The sequence below is a fragment of the Columba livia genome, chromosome 23 (genome assembly GCF_036013475.1).
Source record: "Columba livia isolate bColLiv1 breed racing homer chromosome 23, bColLiv1.pat.W.v2, whole genome shotgun sequence".
Taxonomy (NCBI): domain Eukaryota; kingdom Metazoa; phylum Chordata; class Aves; order Columbiformes; family Columbidae; genus Columba; species Columba livia.
The window spans coordinates 1,555,779-1,574,396 of record NC_088624.1 but is presented as its reverse complement, the minus strand read 5'-3'; the positions used below and the strand labels follow the sequence as shown (position 1 = coordinate 1,574,396).

At 60.6% G+C, this 18,618-nt stretch overlaps 1 protein-coding gene across 1 annotated transcript; it reads right to left on the bottom strand.

The window, feature by feature from the left end:
• Positions 1-268: 268 nt before the first annotated feature.
• On the bottom strand, positions 269-18,608 carry JUP (junction plakoglobin). Its single transcript, XM_065039301.1, has 15 exons — positions 18,537-18,608; positions 8,836-9,068; positions 7,632-7,885; positions 6,882-7,120; positions 6,080-6,281; positions 5,461-5,605; positions 4,986-5,089; positions 3,727-4,065; positions 3,172-3,327; positions 2,968-3,087; positions 2,663-2,813; positions 2,431-2,552; positions 2,112-2,151; positions 1,359-1,528; positions 269-1,135 (listed from the first exon to the last, which is right to left on the bottom strand). Exons 2-14 carry the CDS (start codon positions 9,059-9,061, stop codon positions 1,383-1,385), a joined length of 2,244 nt encoding a protein of 747 aa, XP_064895373.1. The 5' UTR covers positions 9,062-9,068; positions 18,537-18,608; the 3' UTR covers positions 269-1,135; positions 1,359-1,382.
• Positions 18,609-18,618: the final 10 nt, after the last annotated feature.

Sequence of the window (18,618 nt, the reverse complement as noted above, 5' to 3'; positions counted from 1 at the left end):
GGTTATGGGGGGAGCTGCTGCCGGTGCCACAGGGGTGGCCTGTGCCCGCTTAGCATCGTCCCCCAGGCACAGAGAGGGGACCTGCTTGTCCCCCCAGCCGCCACCTGAGCCCTTGGCCAGGAAAAGCAGATGCAGAGTGTGGGAATGAGCTTGTCCATAGGGAACCACCAATGTCTGGGCTGAGGAATGCGATGGCACCTTCATCCCTGCTGCCCCAAGGGGACTCACTCACCTTCCACGGTGACAGAACAGGCTCAGGGCAACGAGGGGCTGGGGGGGTTATTTTATTCTTTGCTTTGGTCTATACAAAAACAACTTACAGAAATAATAAACTCTTCTATTCCTGAACCACACTCCAGTAACTGTCCATCCCTTTCCGGTCGAAGCATTAAACCACCATCAGATCTAGAGCCTCTTTAAAAAATGTGTTAGATAAGGGGAGGAGGGGATGGAAACACACCACTCACCAAAGAGAAGGGAAATGGGTTAAAATGTGCAACAGAGATCAGTACAAGGACACGGTTCCTAACGCTGGAGTCACTCCTCTAGGGGCACTGGTAGGACAGGCAGGTACACAAAGTCAGCTCCCCAACGCTGATTGGAAAGAATTAAACCGCAGACATCCCCGTGGCTACAACAAAGGTCCTGGGACACGGCCCCCTTTGTTTTCAGCAAGCTCTGGATGGGCCTGATTAACTCAGAGCTCGCAGACAGCAAAGGGTTTTCCCGTGTTAGATTCCTTTCCTAGAGCACTAACACGCAGAACAAATAGTGGGGAAGTTAGAAAGCAGAAACTTAAGGACGGCAAAAGCCATTGGCACCATATTAAAAATAAAAAAGAAATATATATTCATAGAAAAGACTATTTTGCCAATGAAAGGTCGCTAACGGCGCGAGGTTTGTGTATTTTAAAGCTTCAGAAACAGTATCTTGGATGCTGGATGCGGCAGTAGGCGCTTGAAGCAGTCCCAGGAGGAAGGACCTTCTCCACAGACCCACAGCGAAGGAAAACAAATCGAAAAATAAAACCTCTCGTGGGAATGGAAAAGTTTGTCTTCTCAGGCACTTCTGTCTCCCAAGTCCTTCTTGCGAATGCTCAGCTCTGGGGCCACCCTCTTCTGTACGGAGAAAACACCTGTGCACGGCAGGACAGAGCTCCAGTTACTCAACCGAGAGGGGATATGGAGGAGACCAGAGACCAGGACTCCCCGAACCCATGGAGAAACGCGGTTGCTGACCCACGACAGCACTGGGGACCCTGTGGCAGCACCAGGGACCAGCACCCAACCCTGCCACCCGTCCCAGGGTCGAATGTGCCTTGATAAGCGCCCACACCCCGGGGAGATGCCAGCCAGTACCTGGTGCGGGGGCTGCGGGGCGGGTTAGGCGAGCATGTGGTCAGTGAAGGGCGCTCTGACGCCGTCGCTGTAGGCGTCCATGGGGTAGTCGCCGTCCATGTCCATGTGCATGTCAATGGGGTCCAGCGGGATGTCACCCGAGTACATGGGGCGGTAACCGGTGTCCAGCTCTGGAAAAGGGACACGCCAAAGCTCAGCTCCCACTGGTGCGAGACTTCTCCAGATCTCAGCCACCCTCCTGGCCCCCCCTGGCGGGGGCAGCACGTGGCACACAGTGCTGCACAGGACACGAGGGCCACCCACCCGCCCCAAAGAGCTGGGCCAGCCCAGGCACATGGGAGAGCGGCTGCACGTGCTCCCCAGGGAGCTGAGCATCCCACCGAGCATCCCGCCGAGCATCCCACCGAGCATCCCCAGGCAGCCCTGGCTGGCAGCCATCCAAGGAAGGTTTTAAAACTTAATTTTTTTACAATGAGGGTGGTAAAATACTGGCCCAGATTGCTCGGAGAGGTGGTAGATGCCCCATCCTGGAGACATCCCAGGCCAGGCTGGAGGGGGCTCTGAGAACACTGAGCTGGTGAAGATGTCCCTGCTCATGGTAGGGGGGACACTGGGGGAGCTGGAAAGGTCCCTTCAACCCAAACTATTCTATGATTCTATGCTAAAACCAGCCTGGTTTGGTGAGACGAGGGATCTGTCCCACCAGGGCCAGCCCATGCGGGACCTTGCGGGAATTGCTGGCACTGTACTCACCATCTGAGTAGGGCTCGTTGATGGGGATCATGCTCTGAGCCTACGAAAGAAGGTGACACAGTTGAAGAGAGGACGCGTACTCACATGTGCACGATGCTCAGGGGCTACATGGTGCCCAGCGCCATCCCTGGCAGTGGTACCACAACCCAGAGCTGCTGGAGAGTCGATGCCACAACCCTCCCACCCCATCTGCCAGTTGCTTGTGTCTGAGCTCTGACACTGGTGGCAGCTTTTGGAGGCAGGATGGGGCCATCACAAGGGACCATGGTTTCCCCAAGGAAAAGGGCTCATCTCCATGCCCGGTGGGGCGGATGCTCACCGCCTCCCAGGCCGCCGGGTCGTGCTTGAAGAGGGAGTTGGTGAGCTCCACGGAGACGCGCTTTCTGTAGTCGGGGTTCTTGTCCTCCGAGATTCGGAAGAGCACGGCGGCCGCATAGGTGGCTGCAGGGAAAGGGCAGCAGCCTCAGCCTCTGGTGCCATCCCGGCTGTAGCTGGGACGATGCCAGGTGGCAGAGAGCCCTCGGCACGGGGCCCGGCACGGCGGCACTCACCCGTCCCCTCGTTCCTGGAGTGCAGCAGCTCCATCAGCGGAGCAGACGCCCCCTCAGCATCAATGGCATCTGCTGCCTCCTTGTCCTGGGCCAGCTCGCACAGCACGCCAGCCGCCACACGCTGGATGTTCTCCACCGGTGAGTAGAGGAGCTGTCAGGAGAGATCAGCGGAAACGTGAAGCAGCCGGCGAGGAGCTGTCGAGCTCCTGATGGGCTCTGACACACGCAGGTGCCGCCAGCCAAGCACCGCGGGGCCGTGCGGGAGGTGACAAAGCGCAGCCCCCATGTCCCCCCCAGCCCCTGACCTGCACGAAGAGAGGGATGGTGTTGAGACGGAAGATCTCCATGCGATTCATGGGGTCCCGGGCCAGGATGTGCAGTGCCCCCGTGCACCCCTCCACGATCTCCTCCATCTTCACTCCGTCCTGCCAGGGCACACACACAAAACCACGCTGAGCGTGAGCACAGCCTGCTCCCCAGGCTTTTGGGGACAACGTGGGGGTACTGACCGTGTAGGGCTGCTGTGTGCCGGCTGCCACGTGCCGCTGGGCGTCCTGGTGAGCCTTGACCAGCAGCTGGACCAGGCGGGGGATGACGGCCGCCTCCTGGAGCGGGGCATGGTTGGCCGGGCACAGGGCCAGGTTGCGGATCAGGCCGATGGTAGCCTGGAGGAGAGACGTGGGGAAGGAGAGATTTGTCCTGACCGTGGACTGGAGCAGCGTGCGTTCCCCATGGGACCAGCTGGGCCCCCCTCCCACCGCATCCCCTCTGCGGCACGGGCTGACTTCAGCTTCCTCCCGCAGCGGATCCGGCCCCCTCCCCGCGGGGGCGGCTGGGGCCGTATCGATTCCAGCCGAGCAGCCGGCACAAGCCGTTTCCTCCATTAGCTGCCGTCAAGGACACAGCCCAGCGGGACCAGGGATGCACTGGCAGCAGCTCATCATTGCTCCGTGCATGGCACCGGCTGCAGAGCCCCCCCAGCAGCACGTCCCACCTTGGGCAAGTAGCCAGTGGCTCGCTCGAGCCCACCCGCCGGCTTCCCCCAACATCCCCCAGCCCCTTACCTTGACCAGTGGCCACTGGTTGGGCTGGTTGAGGAGCTTGACGATAGCGGGGATGCCGTAGTTGAGCCGCACCGAGTTCTGTGCCATCTCGGCCTCGGGGTGCCGGCTGGTGAGGTGCCGGAGAGCGCAGACAGCCGGCTCGGTGATGTCCTCCTTGTCACCTGCCCGCAGGATGGTGTGGATCAGGGCCTCCACGCCATTCGACTGCGTCACCAGGGTCTTGTTCTTGCTGTTGTTGCAGGTCAGGTTGGAGAGGGTGCCGGTGGCACAGGTCAGCACATTCACGTCGTCGGAGCTCAGCTGGTTCACCAGGATCTTGAGGACACCATCCAGGCCCTCCTGTGGGAACAGGGACAAGAGGTCAGACCAGCCCCCTGCAGCTGGATGTGGGCTCAGCCCCACACCTGTCCCCTGTGTCTCTTGCTCACGTTGGGGACCCAGAGATGTCCCTTGGGATGGGATGGACACCTGGCCTTAGAGAGAAGGAGTCCCCTCCGGCAGGTACATCTCCTGCCACGGCAGAGAGGATCAATCCCCAAGCTATGCGCTTCCTCCCAGACCTTGCACCCTCTTCCTCTTGTGTGCTGCCCTCACCGGAGCTCAAACACCGATTTCTGCAGACCCCAGCGCCCCACATCCCAGAGCAGCAATGGTGGGGGGCAGCATTCCCACCCGCGCCGTGCCTGTCCCCATCTCCCTGCAGCCAGAGCTGCGGCACAGCACGAGCAACAGGCGCTCCCGACATGTGCAGCTTCGCTTAAAGAGTTTAATGTCTTCAGCAGCTTTTCCCTGCTGGGAAGCACAAACAATTCGCCGCCAGCGCTCCCCGGGGTGACCCCGCTCCCCGTCGTGCCGGCAGGCAGCCAGCAAAACGGCAGGAAAGAGTTAAAGGCATCACAGCCCGCTCTCCCCCTCAATTCACAGAGCCAGGGATGGTTACACGCCAACCCAAATAGTTTCCACGCTGCATCAGGCGCTAATCTGCACAGAGAGGCGGCCCCAGCAGATGGGGGACGCATCAGGAGGTAGCAAAGGGCTGGGGAGAGCAACCTCAGAGCAGAGCTCAGGTCGCCCTGGCACCAGCCGCCACTCAGCCCCATGGGCACAACCGCCTCGACGGCAGCTCCTCGCTGGGACAGAGCCGAGCGGCGGGCAGGGACAGCTGCCAGGGCTCCCCCAGACAGAGCACCCGGCAGCTGGCACGGAGAAGCCTCCAAAAAGCTTGTATTGAAGCACGACCCAGGGTCCCGCAGACTCACCTGTTTGGTGGCCACGTCAGAGAGGTTTCGCAGGGTCCAGAGGCAATTCTGGACCAGCCGGGGGCTGGAGCTGGTCAAGTGTTTGCCCAACGCCTGCATGCCGCCTGTCGGGGAAGGAGACACCGGCCCACGTCAACACCCAGACACAAAACTGACCCGGCAGAGAGAAGGGAGCGACAGCGGGTGCGTGGGGTGAGCGTGGGCTGAGCATCACCCCACCGATGCCACCAACGCACAACATAGCCTTGTGGTTTAGCAGAGGCTAAATGCAGAGTGGGAAAACCAACCAGCCGGGCCAGATCCTGCCCAGGCACAGCACCAGAAAAGCACCTCAATAGCTTTTCAGAGCAAAAAACCTGGCCATGCGCAGGTGGTTTCACCTGCTGTGCGACAGCACCCTCAGTGCATCCTCCTCCCACCACCATCCTCCTCCCGTTGGACACCAGCCCTGCTGCAGCCCCCCGGCCCCTCTTACCAGCCTCGACGATAGCGGGCTTGTTGCTGGGACACACCGACAGCACCTTGAGCACCCGGCTGGTGGTCCAGAGCAGCTTCTCGTAGTTGTAGCTGCGCATGATCTGCACCAGGGCCTGGGGTCCTCCGTTGGCCAAAATAATCAGCTGCAAGACAGAAGGAGCAGGGTCAGGGTGTACTGGGAGCACCGTTCTGCTTTCCCCGCCTGTGCCAGGACACAAGTCAGGCAGGAGGTCCAGCCCTTCGGGGCATGGAGGAGCATTCCGGCCATCATCAGAGCAGGTCCAGGGATGATGTGTGAAGCTGCGACAACTTGCACATAGGAGGAGATGAGCAGCCAAAGAACAAAGATAGAGGCATTGCCCAGAGCAGTGGGGGGAGAAACCCATCCGAGCTGAACGACCGGCCAGACCGGGACAGTCTGTGCCTTCGGGGACGCCGCGAGAGGTCGGATGCAGCCATGTTGCAGACAGCACAACTGCTCTGCTGCTGGGGGGCACACGGGTTGTGATGGTGGGAACTCCCACCCCCCGCCACTGGGGCTTCTGGCTGCAAGGAGCAAAGTTTGGCAACCCCCCCCATCCACCCTCCCTGCAGCAGGACCCAGCCCCGGCCCCCACCTTGCTCTCCTGGTTCCCGTAGGCGAGGAGCTGCAGGCAGTCGGTGGTGATCGCCAGGAACTTGGGGTTGTTCTTGTTCAGCAGGGGAACCATCTTCTGCAGGCCGTCGGCCAGGCGCACAGCCATCTTGGCCCCTTCCTGGTAGAGCAGCAGGTTGTGCAGGGTGGTGATGGCGTAGAAGAGGACGGACTCGACCGGCGAGCTGCAGGCAGGCGGCACAGAGCCACGTCAGCGCAGGCAGCTGCCTACGGGCTCACCGGGCTGCCGGGGAAACCCCAACTCCCACCCAGTGCCCTGCAGCAGGACCCGGTGCAAGGCTGCCGTGTCGCGTGTCCCCAGGGAAGGGACACATCCCTTCTTGGGGCAGAGCAGAGCCCAGAGACTGAGCCCCATCCCCACGGACAAGGCAGCACAGGGGGCTGCTCGTTCCTCTTGCCCACACACAGGCTCCAAATCATAGAATCATTTTGGTTGGAAAAGCCCCTCAAGATCATTGAGTCCAATCATTCCCCACCCCTGGCACTGCCCCATGTCCTGAGAACCTCATGTCCGTCTGTCCAACCCTCCAGGAATGGCGACTCCAGCACTGCCCTGGGCAGCCTGTTCCAATGCCCCACAGCCCTTTGGGGAAGAAATTGTTCCCCAGATCCAACCTCAACCTCCCCTGGCGCAACTTGAGGCCGTTTCCTCTCATCCTGTCCCTTGTTGCTTGGGAGAAGATCCCTCCCTTCCTCTGCCCCCAGCCCAGGAGGGTCTGCTGGGCTCCATCATCCTCTCAGGACCCCCAAGAGCCCCCCCGTACCTCAGCATCCTGACAAGGGCTGGGATGCCACCAGATTTGAAGATGGAGAGCAGCCCCTCGCGGTGGTGCGAGAGGTTGTGCAGGATGCTGGTGGTGCAGCGCGCCGTGTCCAGGTCGCTGGTGCTCTGCATGGTGCGCACCACGGCCGCCACGATCTGGGGCGACTGCATCAGGGCACGGCGCGACGCCTCCTTCTTGGAGAGCTGGTTGACGATCATGGCCGCTTTGCTGACCACCACCTGGTGGGGAAGGAGAAACCAGCAGGTGGGAGGGGGTCCCACTGCTGCCCACCACAACCAGGACAGGATGGATCCATCCCGCTCGCCCAGGGCTGCCGTGCACCGTGCTGGAGCAGCAGAGCCAGCACAGGTGAGGATTGCTCTTTATAATCATCCTCATGCACGATGCTCCAGGAGCAGTTAGTTGGGTCCACGGGGCACAGGGACACACAGGGACAGGACGGGGTGGCTGGAGCACCAAGAGCCGGCAAGAAGCACTCAGTGTCTGTGCAAGGTCGGGGCAGGAGAGCCATGTCTGATCAGTAAGGACAGGCTGCGAGGACATGTGGGTGCGCAGAGCTGGGCTCGGTCCTGTTGCAGGGTGTAGGCAACCGCAGAGCTTTGTCAAGAGGAAGCAGACGGACAGCGGCCACAGAGCCCCATGAGGATGTGAGCCAGGCTGGGAAGAGCACCCCACAAACCTGGCAGCCGAAATCCCGGCGACACATGCCAGCAAACAGCATTTCCTTACCGGGTCCTCATCATTGAGCAGCTTGGTGAGCTCTGGGATGGCACGGGTGGCCAGCTCGGCATCGTCCTGGTAGTTGATGAGATGCACGATGGCAGATTTCAGCATCTGGGAGGGCTCTGCCAGGCGCTGCACGTTGGTCTGCTGCCCCTCCAGCTGGGTGGTGATGAGGAGGGAGCGATCCTCCACTGTCTCAGGGTACATGGCAGCCCGGACGCGCTGGGCGCGGGTCATGGCCAGCTGAGCCTCCATGTCGGCTGCAGGGGTAGATGAGGAGGCGGCGTTAGATTCGGGTTCTCTCCCAGCCCTGCTTTCCAATTGCAATTAGCTGAGCAAGAGCTTAGTGCGACGCCACCGGCAACGTCAGCAGCCCCAGCATGATCTGCAAGGAGCCGGCGCTTCAAAGTGTAAACAGACACGGCAGCGGGGAGATAAGACAACGCTCAATTAGGCAGCGCGATGAGGCAGTTGTCACACAAGGCCCATTAATTAAAAAAAATTAAGGATATTTGCAATTTAGGATCAGCCGGCACTGGGGATGAGAAGGACATAGAGGCCTTTCCCCAGCGAGGAGGCTGGGACGAGTGTGATCCGAGGGGCAGCAGCCACGCACGGTCCCCAGCTCTGTGACACAGGGACCACACAGGACTCATCCCTCTCCATGGGGCTCTGGCAATTAAACCTTCCAAGACCCAACGCTGATGGGAGAACCGCAGAGGAGAGCACAGCAAACCAACCCTCTTTGAAGGGATAAAGCTGGAAAAGCGTCTCCTTTGGCTCCGGGAGCTTCATCTCCACCTGCTTTGCCCTTGCAGCAGCGGGAGAAGACGGGCCGGCCGGTTGGGCTTCACGGCACACGCTGGCAGCTCCGCCAGCCGCACCAAGACAGGTTTCCCGAGCAGGCAGACAGGCAGCAGAGCAGCCGGCGGATCCGTGGGCCGGGATCAGCTGTTCCTACCTCGAGCCAACCCACCGGCGTACTGGGATGTGTGTGCGCAGCTCAGCACCGGCGCGGGCTGGCTGCGCGCCACCCCGACGCAACTGCCTCTTGGCATGGGGAAGGAGGACAGGATGGAGCATATTTTAGGCAGTAACAACTCCCGGGGTGTGGAGGAGAGCCCAGAAGGAGCACGGCTCGTGGGGGAGGAGGAGGAAGGCAGGAGTAGAGCAGCTGAGCCCGCTGACATGCCAGCCCTGCAGCCCCTACCTTGCGCTTGGCTCTGGCTCTGGTTCCCTCCCTGGCAGTAGCTTGTGGTGGTCGTCTTCTTGATGGTGTACTGCTTCCCGTAGACCTCGTCGTCGTCCCCCAGGCACTTGCTGCTGACTGAGGGCACCTGGGTGTTGACGCCGGAGTGGATGCCCGAGTCGTAGGTGTAGGTTTGCTGCCACTCCGTCACCTTGATCGGCTGCTCCATCATGTTCATCACCTCCATGGCTGCTCTGCGGGGCAGGGAGGGGACAAGTTACGTCTCCGGCAGAGCCCAGGTCACCGCAGGACCCTCCTGCGCCAACCCACGTGGCAGACCCCGGCGCAGCAGCTGGCCCCTGCGCAGCCCACGAGCAGATGGAGCAGATTCCTATCTGCCCTCCTCCCCCATGGGAGATGAAAGGCGGCCCCGGGATGACGAATCCCACAGCTCAGCACTTCGCCGCTCGTGTTCAGACACGAACCGTGGCTGCAACCGGCGCAGATCGCGGTTGGCCAAGCCCTCAGCCACGCAATGCCGCGTCTCACCGCCTCGGCGGTGAAGGTGTGAGCGGCTCTGCCCGGCACGGAGGGACCCCACAGCACATCCCCCCTCCATGCTGCTAGAGGCTTTTTAAAGACCAATGACAGGGCCTGGCGGAGATCTGGGTACGGCCACAAGGCTGGGGCTCCAAGAATAAAATAAACCTTTTTAGAAGCCTTTCTGGGACGCTCCTAAAGTACCTAAAAATAACCAGGCAAAGCCACCTGCTCAGCTGTCCCGTGGGTGCTCAGCACCACAAGCACTCGTGGCGTGGGCTGGGTGCTCCCGGTACTGTGCCGAGCATCACGCCACGGCTGCACCGGCAGCCCAGCGCATCCCAAAACTCAGGACCGACCAGACAAGGTTGCGAGCAGGGCTGGGTTTCCCTCCTCTTTAATTTGGGGATGCAGGGGGGGGGGAGGATGGCTCATGGATTAACCCCTGAGCTCATCAGGGCAGGCGGGCATTGTGGGGCTGTGAGTCACCAGCACCACATCCAGCCCCCCAGCATGGCCAGGAGGGGAGGGATGAAGGAACGGAGGGAGGGATGGAGACAGCACCCAGCCAGCCCCACCGACCCACTGCTGGGATTTCTGCCCCTTCGTCTGGCCACACAGGGCTGGGGATGAGTCAGAGTTTCAGAGGCGATAAGAGGCGCAGGGAGCATCTGCTGCCCGGCATAGCTGAGCGCAGCAGCGACCACGCTTCCCAACAGAGGCGTAATTACCACCTCCACCAGCACTGATTCATGCAGCAAGCTGGACCAGGGCAGCCGCACACCCCTGGCCCTGCTCCAGCACCCGCACAGCTCGGGGCTCGCAGGGACCAGCCAGGCCGGTGCAGCACCGGCACCCTCCTCGGGGGAGCAAGGGGAACAGGGGGACGAGCCCCCCGTTGTGCCGGCGGCTGAGTCAGGGCGTCGGGCGGTGGCCGAGGACGCGGGTTGCGCGAGGCAGCTTGGCAGGACACGGCATGCACGGGCTTGGCACGACTCGCCCCAGCGCTGCCGGCTGTTCCCAAGGAGCGGCTGAGCCCTGGCGAGCGGAACAGGGAAGAAAATCCCAGCCTGGGTACAAACACACATTCCTGGGGAGCAGCACCCAGGTGGGTGGCAGGACCCACTGGCTGGATGCATCCTGAATCCCACCACATCCATCCCCACCCCCGCCACCTTCCCAGAGCTGCTGCAGGGTGCTGCTCCTGTCAATTCAATATCTTTGAGCTGTCAAGCAGCAATCTGCAGACTAAGTACAGCTCTGCCTTTAATGGGTCGTGCATAATGCATGTTTATGAGGCAGCAAGAGCTGGACCCACTAATGGAGGCCAGTGGGGGCAGATTGTTCCCACGACGGCACAGGCAGGAGCCGGCGTTTCCGCTCGGCACAGCCAGGCGTGCGTGACACATGGTGCCGGGGGCGAGGGGAGAGTCCAGTGCCGCCCCACACCCCGTGCCAGAGTGGGGTTTGGCCAGGAGAGCCCCCCCTGTGCTGAGCCAGGAGTGGGGGCTGTCACATCAGCGTTTGGGAGAGTAAATCCTCCTGTCTGGGTCACCACAGTGGAAAAGTCTCCAAATTGTTTTGGGAAGTCCAAGAATGACAGTGGTTGGGTTGCAGGGACCCCTGTAGATCCCCAGCCCTGCTCACGCAGGGTCACAGAGCAGATCACACAGGTGGGTCCAGGGGGTTTGAATGTCTCAGAGAAGGAGACTCCACACCCGCTCTGGGCAGCCTGGGCCAGGCTCTGGCACCACAAAGGGAAGAAGTTTCTCCTCGTGTTCAGATGGAGCCTCCTGTGTTTCAGTCTGTGCCCGTTGCCCCTCACCCTGGCGTTGGGCACCACTGAACAGAGTCTGGTCCATCCTCTGACACCCACCCTGACATATTGATCCCATTGATCACATCCCTCTCAGCTTCTCTTCTCCAGCTCAACAGCCCCAGCTCTCTCGGTATCTCCTCATCACAAAGATGCTCCAGACCCCTCAGCATCTGTGTCCCTCCCTGGACCCTCTCCAGTAATTCCTTGTCCCAGGCCAGAGAAGCTGGCACTGGCAGAAGGGGCCGGTGCCACCTGCGCTGTCAGTCGACCAGTAACGGCAGTTCTACAATTTACAGGCATTTGACAGGCTCTTAATTTTTCAAACCTCTTTGAGTTCGGTTCAGGCACCAGCTCCTTCCAGAGCCCTGCATTATGCATGAGCCACATCCCTGCCACCCCCTCTGTCTGCACCGCTGGCACCCCAGAGACATCAAAAGCCAGCGAAGCTCCTCAGAGTCCAGACAGGAGCTCCAGTGATCGGCCCCAGACAAGCTCTGAGAAGGACAGTGGGTCCAAGCAGCGCGACAGACACGTCTGAGCACAGTGTCCTGCAGCAGCAGGGACAGGGGACAACTGTGACATGGCCCAGGGGACTCTCCATTCCCAGGAGGCCCCTCGAAGGGACCAAAGGCACCTTGTTAAATGCAGTCCCCCTCCTCCCCTGGAGCATCACCCTACCAGCAGCCCAGCGGGGTTGCTCACTGCCATGGGCACCCAAGGTGACGGGGCCAATGGAGCGAATGTCAGACACTCCAGCAGCGAGCAGTGACATTTTCTGAACCCTGTGTCAAGCATCCTCTGCTCACCACTCAGTGAGGGTCAGACACTCAACACAAGCATCTCCCCCATCCTCCACGCTGGGCTATGTCCTTGGATGTCCTCCCTGCTGCTCAGGGGGACCAGAGTGAGACAAGCAAGGGATGCTGGTTACTCCTGGGTTCAGCCATTCACCAGCGATGCTTTTGGTGGTGAGCAGCTGCAGTAGGGCAGGACCCCCACCATGCCCTGGAAGCGGTGAAGGGGAGGGCAGTGGTCCATGCATGAAAATGTATGTGTTTAGGTAAGACGTGAAAATACCTGCCCAGGAGGGGTCAGCTGTGAGCATGGGGGATCGAGCCCCCTTGGTAGGACAAGTGCTGCTGCTGAGTCCAGCGCTTATCTCCCTCCAACCGGGCTGTTATGAGCCCCAGCTGAGCCCCCCGCCTGCACAGAGCTGGGACCCTCAGAGAAATAGGACTCACCCCCAGCAACAGCAAGAAACCCCCCCCAGGAAACAGCGAGAAAGACGTGGGGTGCCCACAGAGGGGGCAGCAGGTTTGGGAGAGCACTTCCAATGGCCCTATGTGGGACATGGGGCTGGCAGGGGCTTCAGCCACCCCCGCACGGGGGATAGAAGGTTAATCCCTCTCCCACCACTTCCCGTAGCCGGGAACGCCGGGGGAGGCAGAGGAAGCTCCCGCAGCTCCGAGGCACCGGCCAGCAGCTCATCCGCCCCCAGAGCCATTTGATCAGCATCCAGGCAGCATCATCCCCCCCCTCCAAGACACCGTCTGCAGAGGAAATCTCCAGCAAACACACAGCCCTGACCAGCCCTTCCCTCCGGCTGCCGGGAGGAGCCTTCGGCCTCACAGCAGCAGGGCACAGCACTCCGCTCACACACAGCTGAGCTGCCCAAAACATAAGGGAAGTCATGAATGTAGCTTCATGCAAAAATAGTTATTGCTCAGGGGCTTCTCAGCAGGCAGGGTCCCTGTGGTGAGCAGCAAACATGGGGGTCGCACCTAGGTGAGCAGACACTGAGCACCCGCACACCCCAAGTCCCAGGCATGGGCTGCACGGGAGCAGCAGCAGGACCTGGGGGTCAGTGGGTGCGAGAGGCAGCTGAGGACATCACGCACATCTCCCCGCTGCCCCAGCCCCTGCACGGAGCACCATGCACTGCCGAGCGGCTGCTGCAGCCCCCGCAGAGCCCCGGCCTTGCCCGCATCCTCCCCGGCCCCAGGGGAACAGAGCAGCAGCGCTGGAGATGCGCCCGCTCAGGAGCTGAGCTCGGCTGCGGGAAGCGTGCGAGCGACTGCAATTACCGTCACTGAGGCTTTTAAGATAAAGGAAAGAGGCAGTTGAGGCAATTCAAGAAATGCCATGCGAGAAAAAGACTATTTTAGAAGCACTTATGCTACACGCAAGCGATCTCCGGTCCTGCCCACCCTCCTGGAACAGCTGGGGGATCGGTGGCCGCCGGGGGAGAGCGGCCTCGGCGGCAGCAGGGCCCTCCCAAGGTCAAGGGCACCCAGGAGAGCTGCAGCCCAGGTCCCCCACGGCCGGCAAACCCTGCCCAGACGCAGCACCATTGCACTGATGCTAACGAAGCTGCTGCCGCAGACAACAGAGCCAGCGCTGTACAAAAGCTTCAATGGTTTTGAAGAGGATGCCTCGAAGGAGCACGCAGCGGGAGGAGGCAGAGAAAGGAGCTTTTCAAGACCTCAGCAGCATCAATGGAAAGCGTTAGAGTCAGATCCCGGCGACCACAAGCCCTTTCAATGGGGCTTTACAGTGAAGATAAGTGGAAGAATTCAAAGGGGAACGAGAGCAGCTTGAAGTTTAATGAGAAGACAGGCAATGGGGGATCAGCTTGTCATTAGAGAGTGGGTTGTGACAGAGTGAGGACACCCTGGCCCTCCCTGTGCACAAAGGAGCCGATGGCCTTTGTCCCCTGATGCTCACCAGCAGCCCCATCAGCTCCAACAACCTCAGGTCACCCAGCGGGGGCAGTAAGGGGTGCAGGAGCCACTCTTCAGACCCGGGCTCCCTCACCAGGGGATGCTCTAAAGCCCTATTTGTTTTTCAGCTGCTCCTGGCAAGGTTAAGTTTGAGCTGCTGAAAGCCCCATGTGAAGCTCCTGCTATTCAGGGGGTGCCGCATCCCCCCAAGCGCAGCAAGAACCTGGCAGCAGCGTCGGCATCTCAACCACAACCCGCTCCACCGATGCTCTCCAACACAGAGCATGTTCCCCCAGCCTCTGGAGGCTCCTCACCCAAATTAACAGCTACTGACAGCTCCAGCACACGCCAAGTCCGGGCTGTGATATTTTGGCACTCCACAAAATGACAAGGTATCACCCATCAAGTTGTCTCCCGTTGCAAGAGCACATGCAACACTGGGCACCCTCCCGCAGCACACGGTAGAGTGACCCAGGCACCACTGGACACCCATGCACATCCCCTCCTCAATTAAAGTTGACCCATCTCATTAGTAACACTGCTGGGAGAGATGGGATCTCACCACGTGTCCATAAAAAAGGAGAACTGGCACGGTGCAATTAATCACAATAACTCCATCTGGATAAGGAAAAAAAATAATAATCATCATTATTTTGTTTTAAAGAGCACAGAGAACAAGTTGTCCTTTACGAACATCATAATTGCAGGCTTTAAATTGAGGCTTTGAGGCTCGCAGGCTGTTCCCAGCTCCCGGTGCACAGATACACAGCATCCTGCCCACCTGGCTCTGATGCTGCCGGCGGAGCCGAGGCAGCGGGGAGGGACGCAGGGCTGCTGAGCCCCGGCTTAATTTCTCCATCCAACCGCATTACATCTGTAAAGTTCAGACGCTTCACAAGAAATTATCACCAACACCCGTCAGCACCCGGCCTGTCGGAGCAAGTTAATGATTTGTCACCAGGGCCCTGCCTGCGCGTCACAGCGATTACGGCAGGGCTCCTCGCAGCGGCCAAAGGTCTCTCCCCCCACCAGCAGAGCACACACACTTTATCCACCCAGCCCCAAAAGCCACAGGGGACCATGGCACATCCTAAAATCGAGGGTCCCTGTGTCTCTCCAGCACCGAAGCAGGTTCCACCCTGGGAGGGCACCGCTGCTCACTTGCCTTCACCACCTCCCGCAGGTTTGCTCACCCAGGCGTGGGATATCTGGAAAACACTGAATATTCCACCTCCATCCAGCCACCAGCTCCTGCTCAGGGTCTCGGAAGGAGCCTGAGGACTCGCTTGGTTCAAACGCAAGCAGACGTTGTGGGGCTGCCCGACGAGCCGCAGCATCCACAGCACCAGGTTCCTGCCCTGTTTGCAAAGCCATTTCGGAGCCGAGCGACAGAGGCACATTGAAATGCCTCCGGGCTTGTCAGCAGCCACAGCAAAATGCATCAGGGCTGGCGTATTTAGAAGGGTATTTCAAACCTCTGCCTAATTAGAAACATCTTCATCTCCCCTTGAAGCCGTCAATAAGCTGCACAGTATTTCCACGCCAGAGGTGGGAAGTGGAGGGGGTGAGAAGCTCTGCACATCGAGGTACCTGTGCCTGGGAGCCCAGTTTAAAAACAAACATGGGTTTTAGCTGCTTAGGTCAAGCTTTAAGACTTCTTTGGGGAGCAAGTGGCTGTGCCTTCATGCCCCTGACTCCTCTGCTGCTTCGCCAAGCCACATCTATGGGGTAGGGGGGTAAAAACAACCCCCCCAAAGCAGAGAACGCTGCTGAGATTCAAGGCACCACTGCAGCCCTCGTGTCCTCCCGAGCTGCCATCCCAGCTGCTTCCACCTGCCCAGCCCAATCTGGGACACCCCATGGGCTCACAGACAAAGCCACCAGCCAAACCTCAGCTCCAGGTGACAACGGTGCCCCAGGCAGCCTGTCAAGGTGGGAAAGCACCAGCTGAAATCAAGGCAAAAGCCGAAGCCCAAGGTAGAGTCGCACTGTTTTAATAGAAGTTAAATTTCTTTTTAACTTCTGTTAATTAGAAGCCGGTTTAATTTAAACCTTCAAGACCAGCACAAGCCTTGGTGAAGATGCTGCAATTAAAGTCTTGCAAGTTCTCTGCAAAGAACCTCCGCCTCCCCCTGCTCGCAAAGCGGGGGCCGCGGGCAGCTCCGCTCCTGAAGGCTCTGCCACCTGCCAGCCCGGCAGAAGCACCATCTCAAAGCCCGGAGATCTGGAAGCGCGATCAAAAGCCAAATCCCCATCAAGTGCTCCCACACCAAAGCACGGCCTGGAAAGGAAGCCGTGGTCACAGGAACAGCCTCCGCAGAAGGAGCCGTGCAGCTGCACCGCAGCCGCCCGCCCCAGCTGCTTGAGGACTTCAGGTGGGGGAAACAAAGGGGAAAGTTAATGGGATTAGGACAACACTGACTGTTACACTGAAATACAGCACTGGGACCAGAGGGGAAATCCTCCAAGGTCCCCGGTTGCAGCTGAGCCATGAGCTGCCCACACTGCCAAGGTGGTCGAGGCTCCAAGCATGGTGCACAAATCGCTCACACCCAGCCCTGGTAGACACCCCCCCCAGGAGCCCAGTTTGGCCCCGCCAGGGACGCACAAGCTTCCTGGAGCTGGAGAGGACACGCCACATCGCCCAGACAATAGACCGTAAATGCCATTGTCTGGAAGGGAGGGCCCTGCTGCAGCCACCCCACCTTGCCGCAGCGCCCCGCAAGTCCCCTGAGCATTGGGGACCCACATCTCCCCCAGCACCCGTGCAGGAGCCAGCCTGGGAGGGGAAACACTCCACAGGCATTGCTGCCAGGAGCTCTGAGCATTCCCATCCCGATGGCCAACTTGTTTAAGCCAAATTAGCAGTCAAATGGGTTTTTCATGACACTTTGTGGAAATCCTCCAAAGCAATGAAAGATTACAGGCTTCAGATAGGCAAACGGTTTCTGTGGATACCCCGCAACCTTCCAGCCAACTCTGATAAAACACCTGCAAGGACACAGGAAGGGACCTTATATATCTCCCCAGTGCCATTACTGGGCAGTATGGCTGGGCTGGACTCCTTCTCCCCCCGAAACCCGGGGCCAGGAGCCAGGAGCAGACCCCGCAGGCACCGCACCTGCCCTGGATGCGGATAACAGCCCCGAGCGAACGCCCCCAGCAGCCCCGGCACCGCTCCAGCCCCGCGGCAGCTGGCACCGAGACACTTCGCCCCCGGCTCCCCGTCAGCCTGATGGCAGACGGATGCGAGACTGCCGGGTGTCAGAGCTGGCAAGCGACACCAGTGCCAAAACCAGCACGACGTGGGCTGGAGCAGGAGGCGCAGCCACCACAGGGGCCGGACCCAGCTGGGTCACGGGCGTCCCTGACCCTCATCGTCCTTTTGGCACAGGGAACATCATTCCAGACATGAAGCTCATCCAGACACTCCATGGGAAAGCTGGGGGGGTGCAGGGACACTGCTGCCCAGCAAGAGTGGGTACAGGCTGGTGTCTTCAGACCCGTGTGGTCACGGTCACCTGGCCCTGTCCCCAGCAGGCTGCCGTGCCCTCCTGGCCGCCGTTCACACTTCTCTCACAGCACAAACATCTCTTCAAGTTGCTTGTACAACAGCTTACGTTTCCCCTCTCCGGGCAACTCCCAGCAACATTTCAGCATTATCCTTTCATCTGTGCTGTAAACCTGATTAATTAAGCTAATCACTCAGCTAACGCAATTAGAGTGCTCTTTCCTCTCCAAAAGCCAGACAAAAAGACAGCAGAGTTTCGCTCCGCCCGCGTTTCCCTGCGTGGATATTCGCTATCAGCGGCTTGCGGGGTCTCAGCTGGGAACCCCAACACCGAGTGGTGCCAAACACCCATCCGTGATGCCAGGAATCCCCATCCCCTCTGAGCCCCTGGGACCCCTAAGCACAGCAGCCTGGGAAAGCACTTTGCTGAAGGTGAGGGGCAGCCCAGCGGGTGGGGACAGCAGCACCAAGGGGTCCCCGGGGCAGCCCTGAGCGGGTGTGTCGGCAGCGTGTGGCCACCGGGATGACTCAAGGCACCCAGCAGCCACGGTTTACGTAAGAGCCACAACGGCCACCTGGGCGAGCAGCGTGCCAAGGCCTCGCCCGTGGAGCGGAGACACCGAGCGCGCCCGGGCGGGGCCGGGGACGAAGCCACCGCCTCATACCAGAGAGCGGGGTCGCAACTTGAAAACTCGCTCCTGCAGCGCTAGGCAAGGAGAAGGGACCGGGACAGCCCGGCCGCCCGCGGGGGTTCGCCCCAGGGACCCACCCGCCCGGCTCCGCGCAGGCTGAGCCCGGCCGCTGACAACCGCAGCGCTCGCCCCGGCCCCACGCGGGACGAACGGGGCTCACGGGCAGCACACGGTTCCGCGCCGGCTCCGCCGCCTGCGAGCAGCGCCGCACCGGGACCGACTCGGAGCGCCTAGTGCTGCCCAGCTCGGACACCAGGTTCCTCCCAGACGCAGCCCCGAGTGCGGCCGCTCCCCAGCCCCGCACAGCGCAGCCCGCCCAACCCCAGCGCTTCCCAGCCCGGGACGTCCGGCTGCCCCGGCCCCGCTCCAGCCCCACGCCCCGCACCCTCCCGGGCTCCGGGCCCAGCCCTGCGGGCGCGCCCCGTCCCGGTCCCGCTCACCTGCGCGGCGGCTGCCCCTGCGCTGACTCTGCCGCCCGCCCCGCTCCTGCCCGAACAAAAGGCGAGCAGCCTCTCGCGCCCG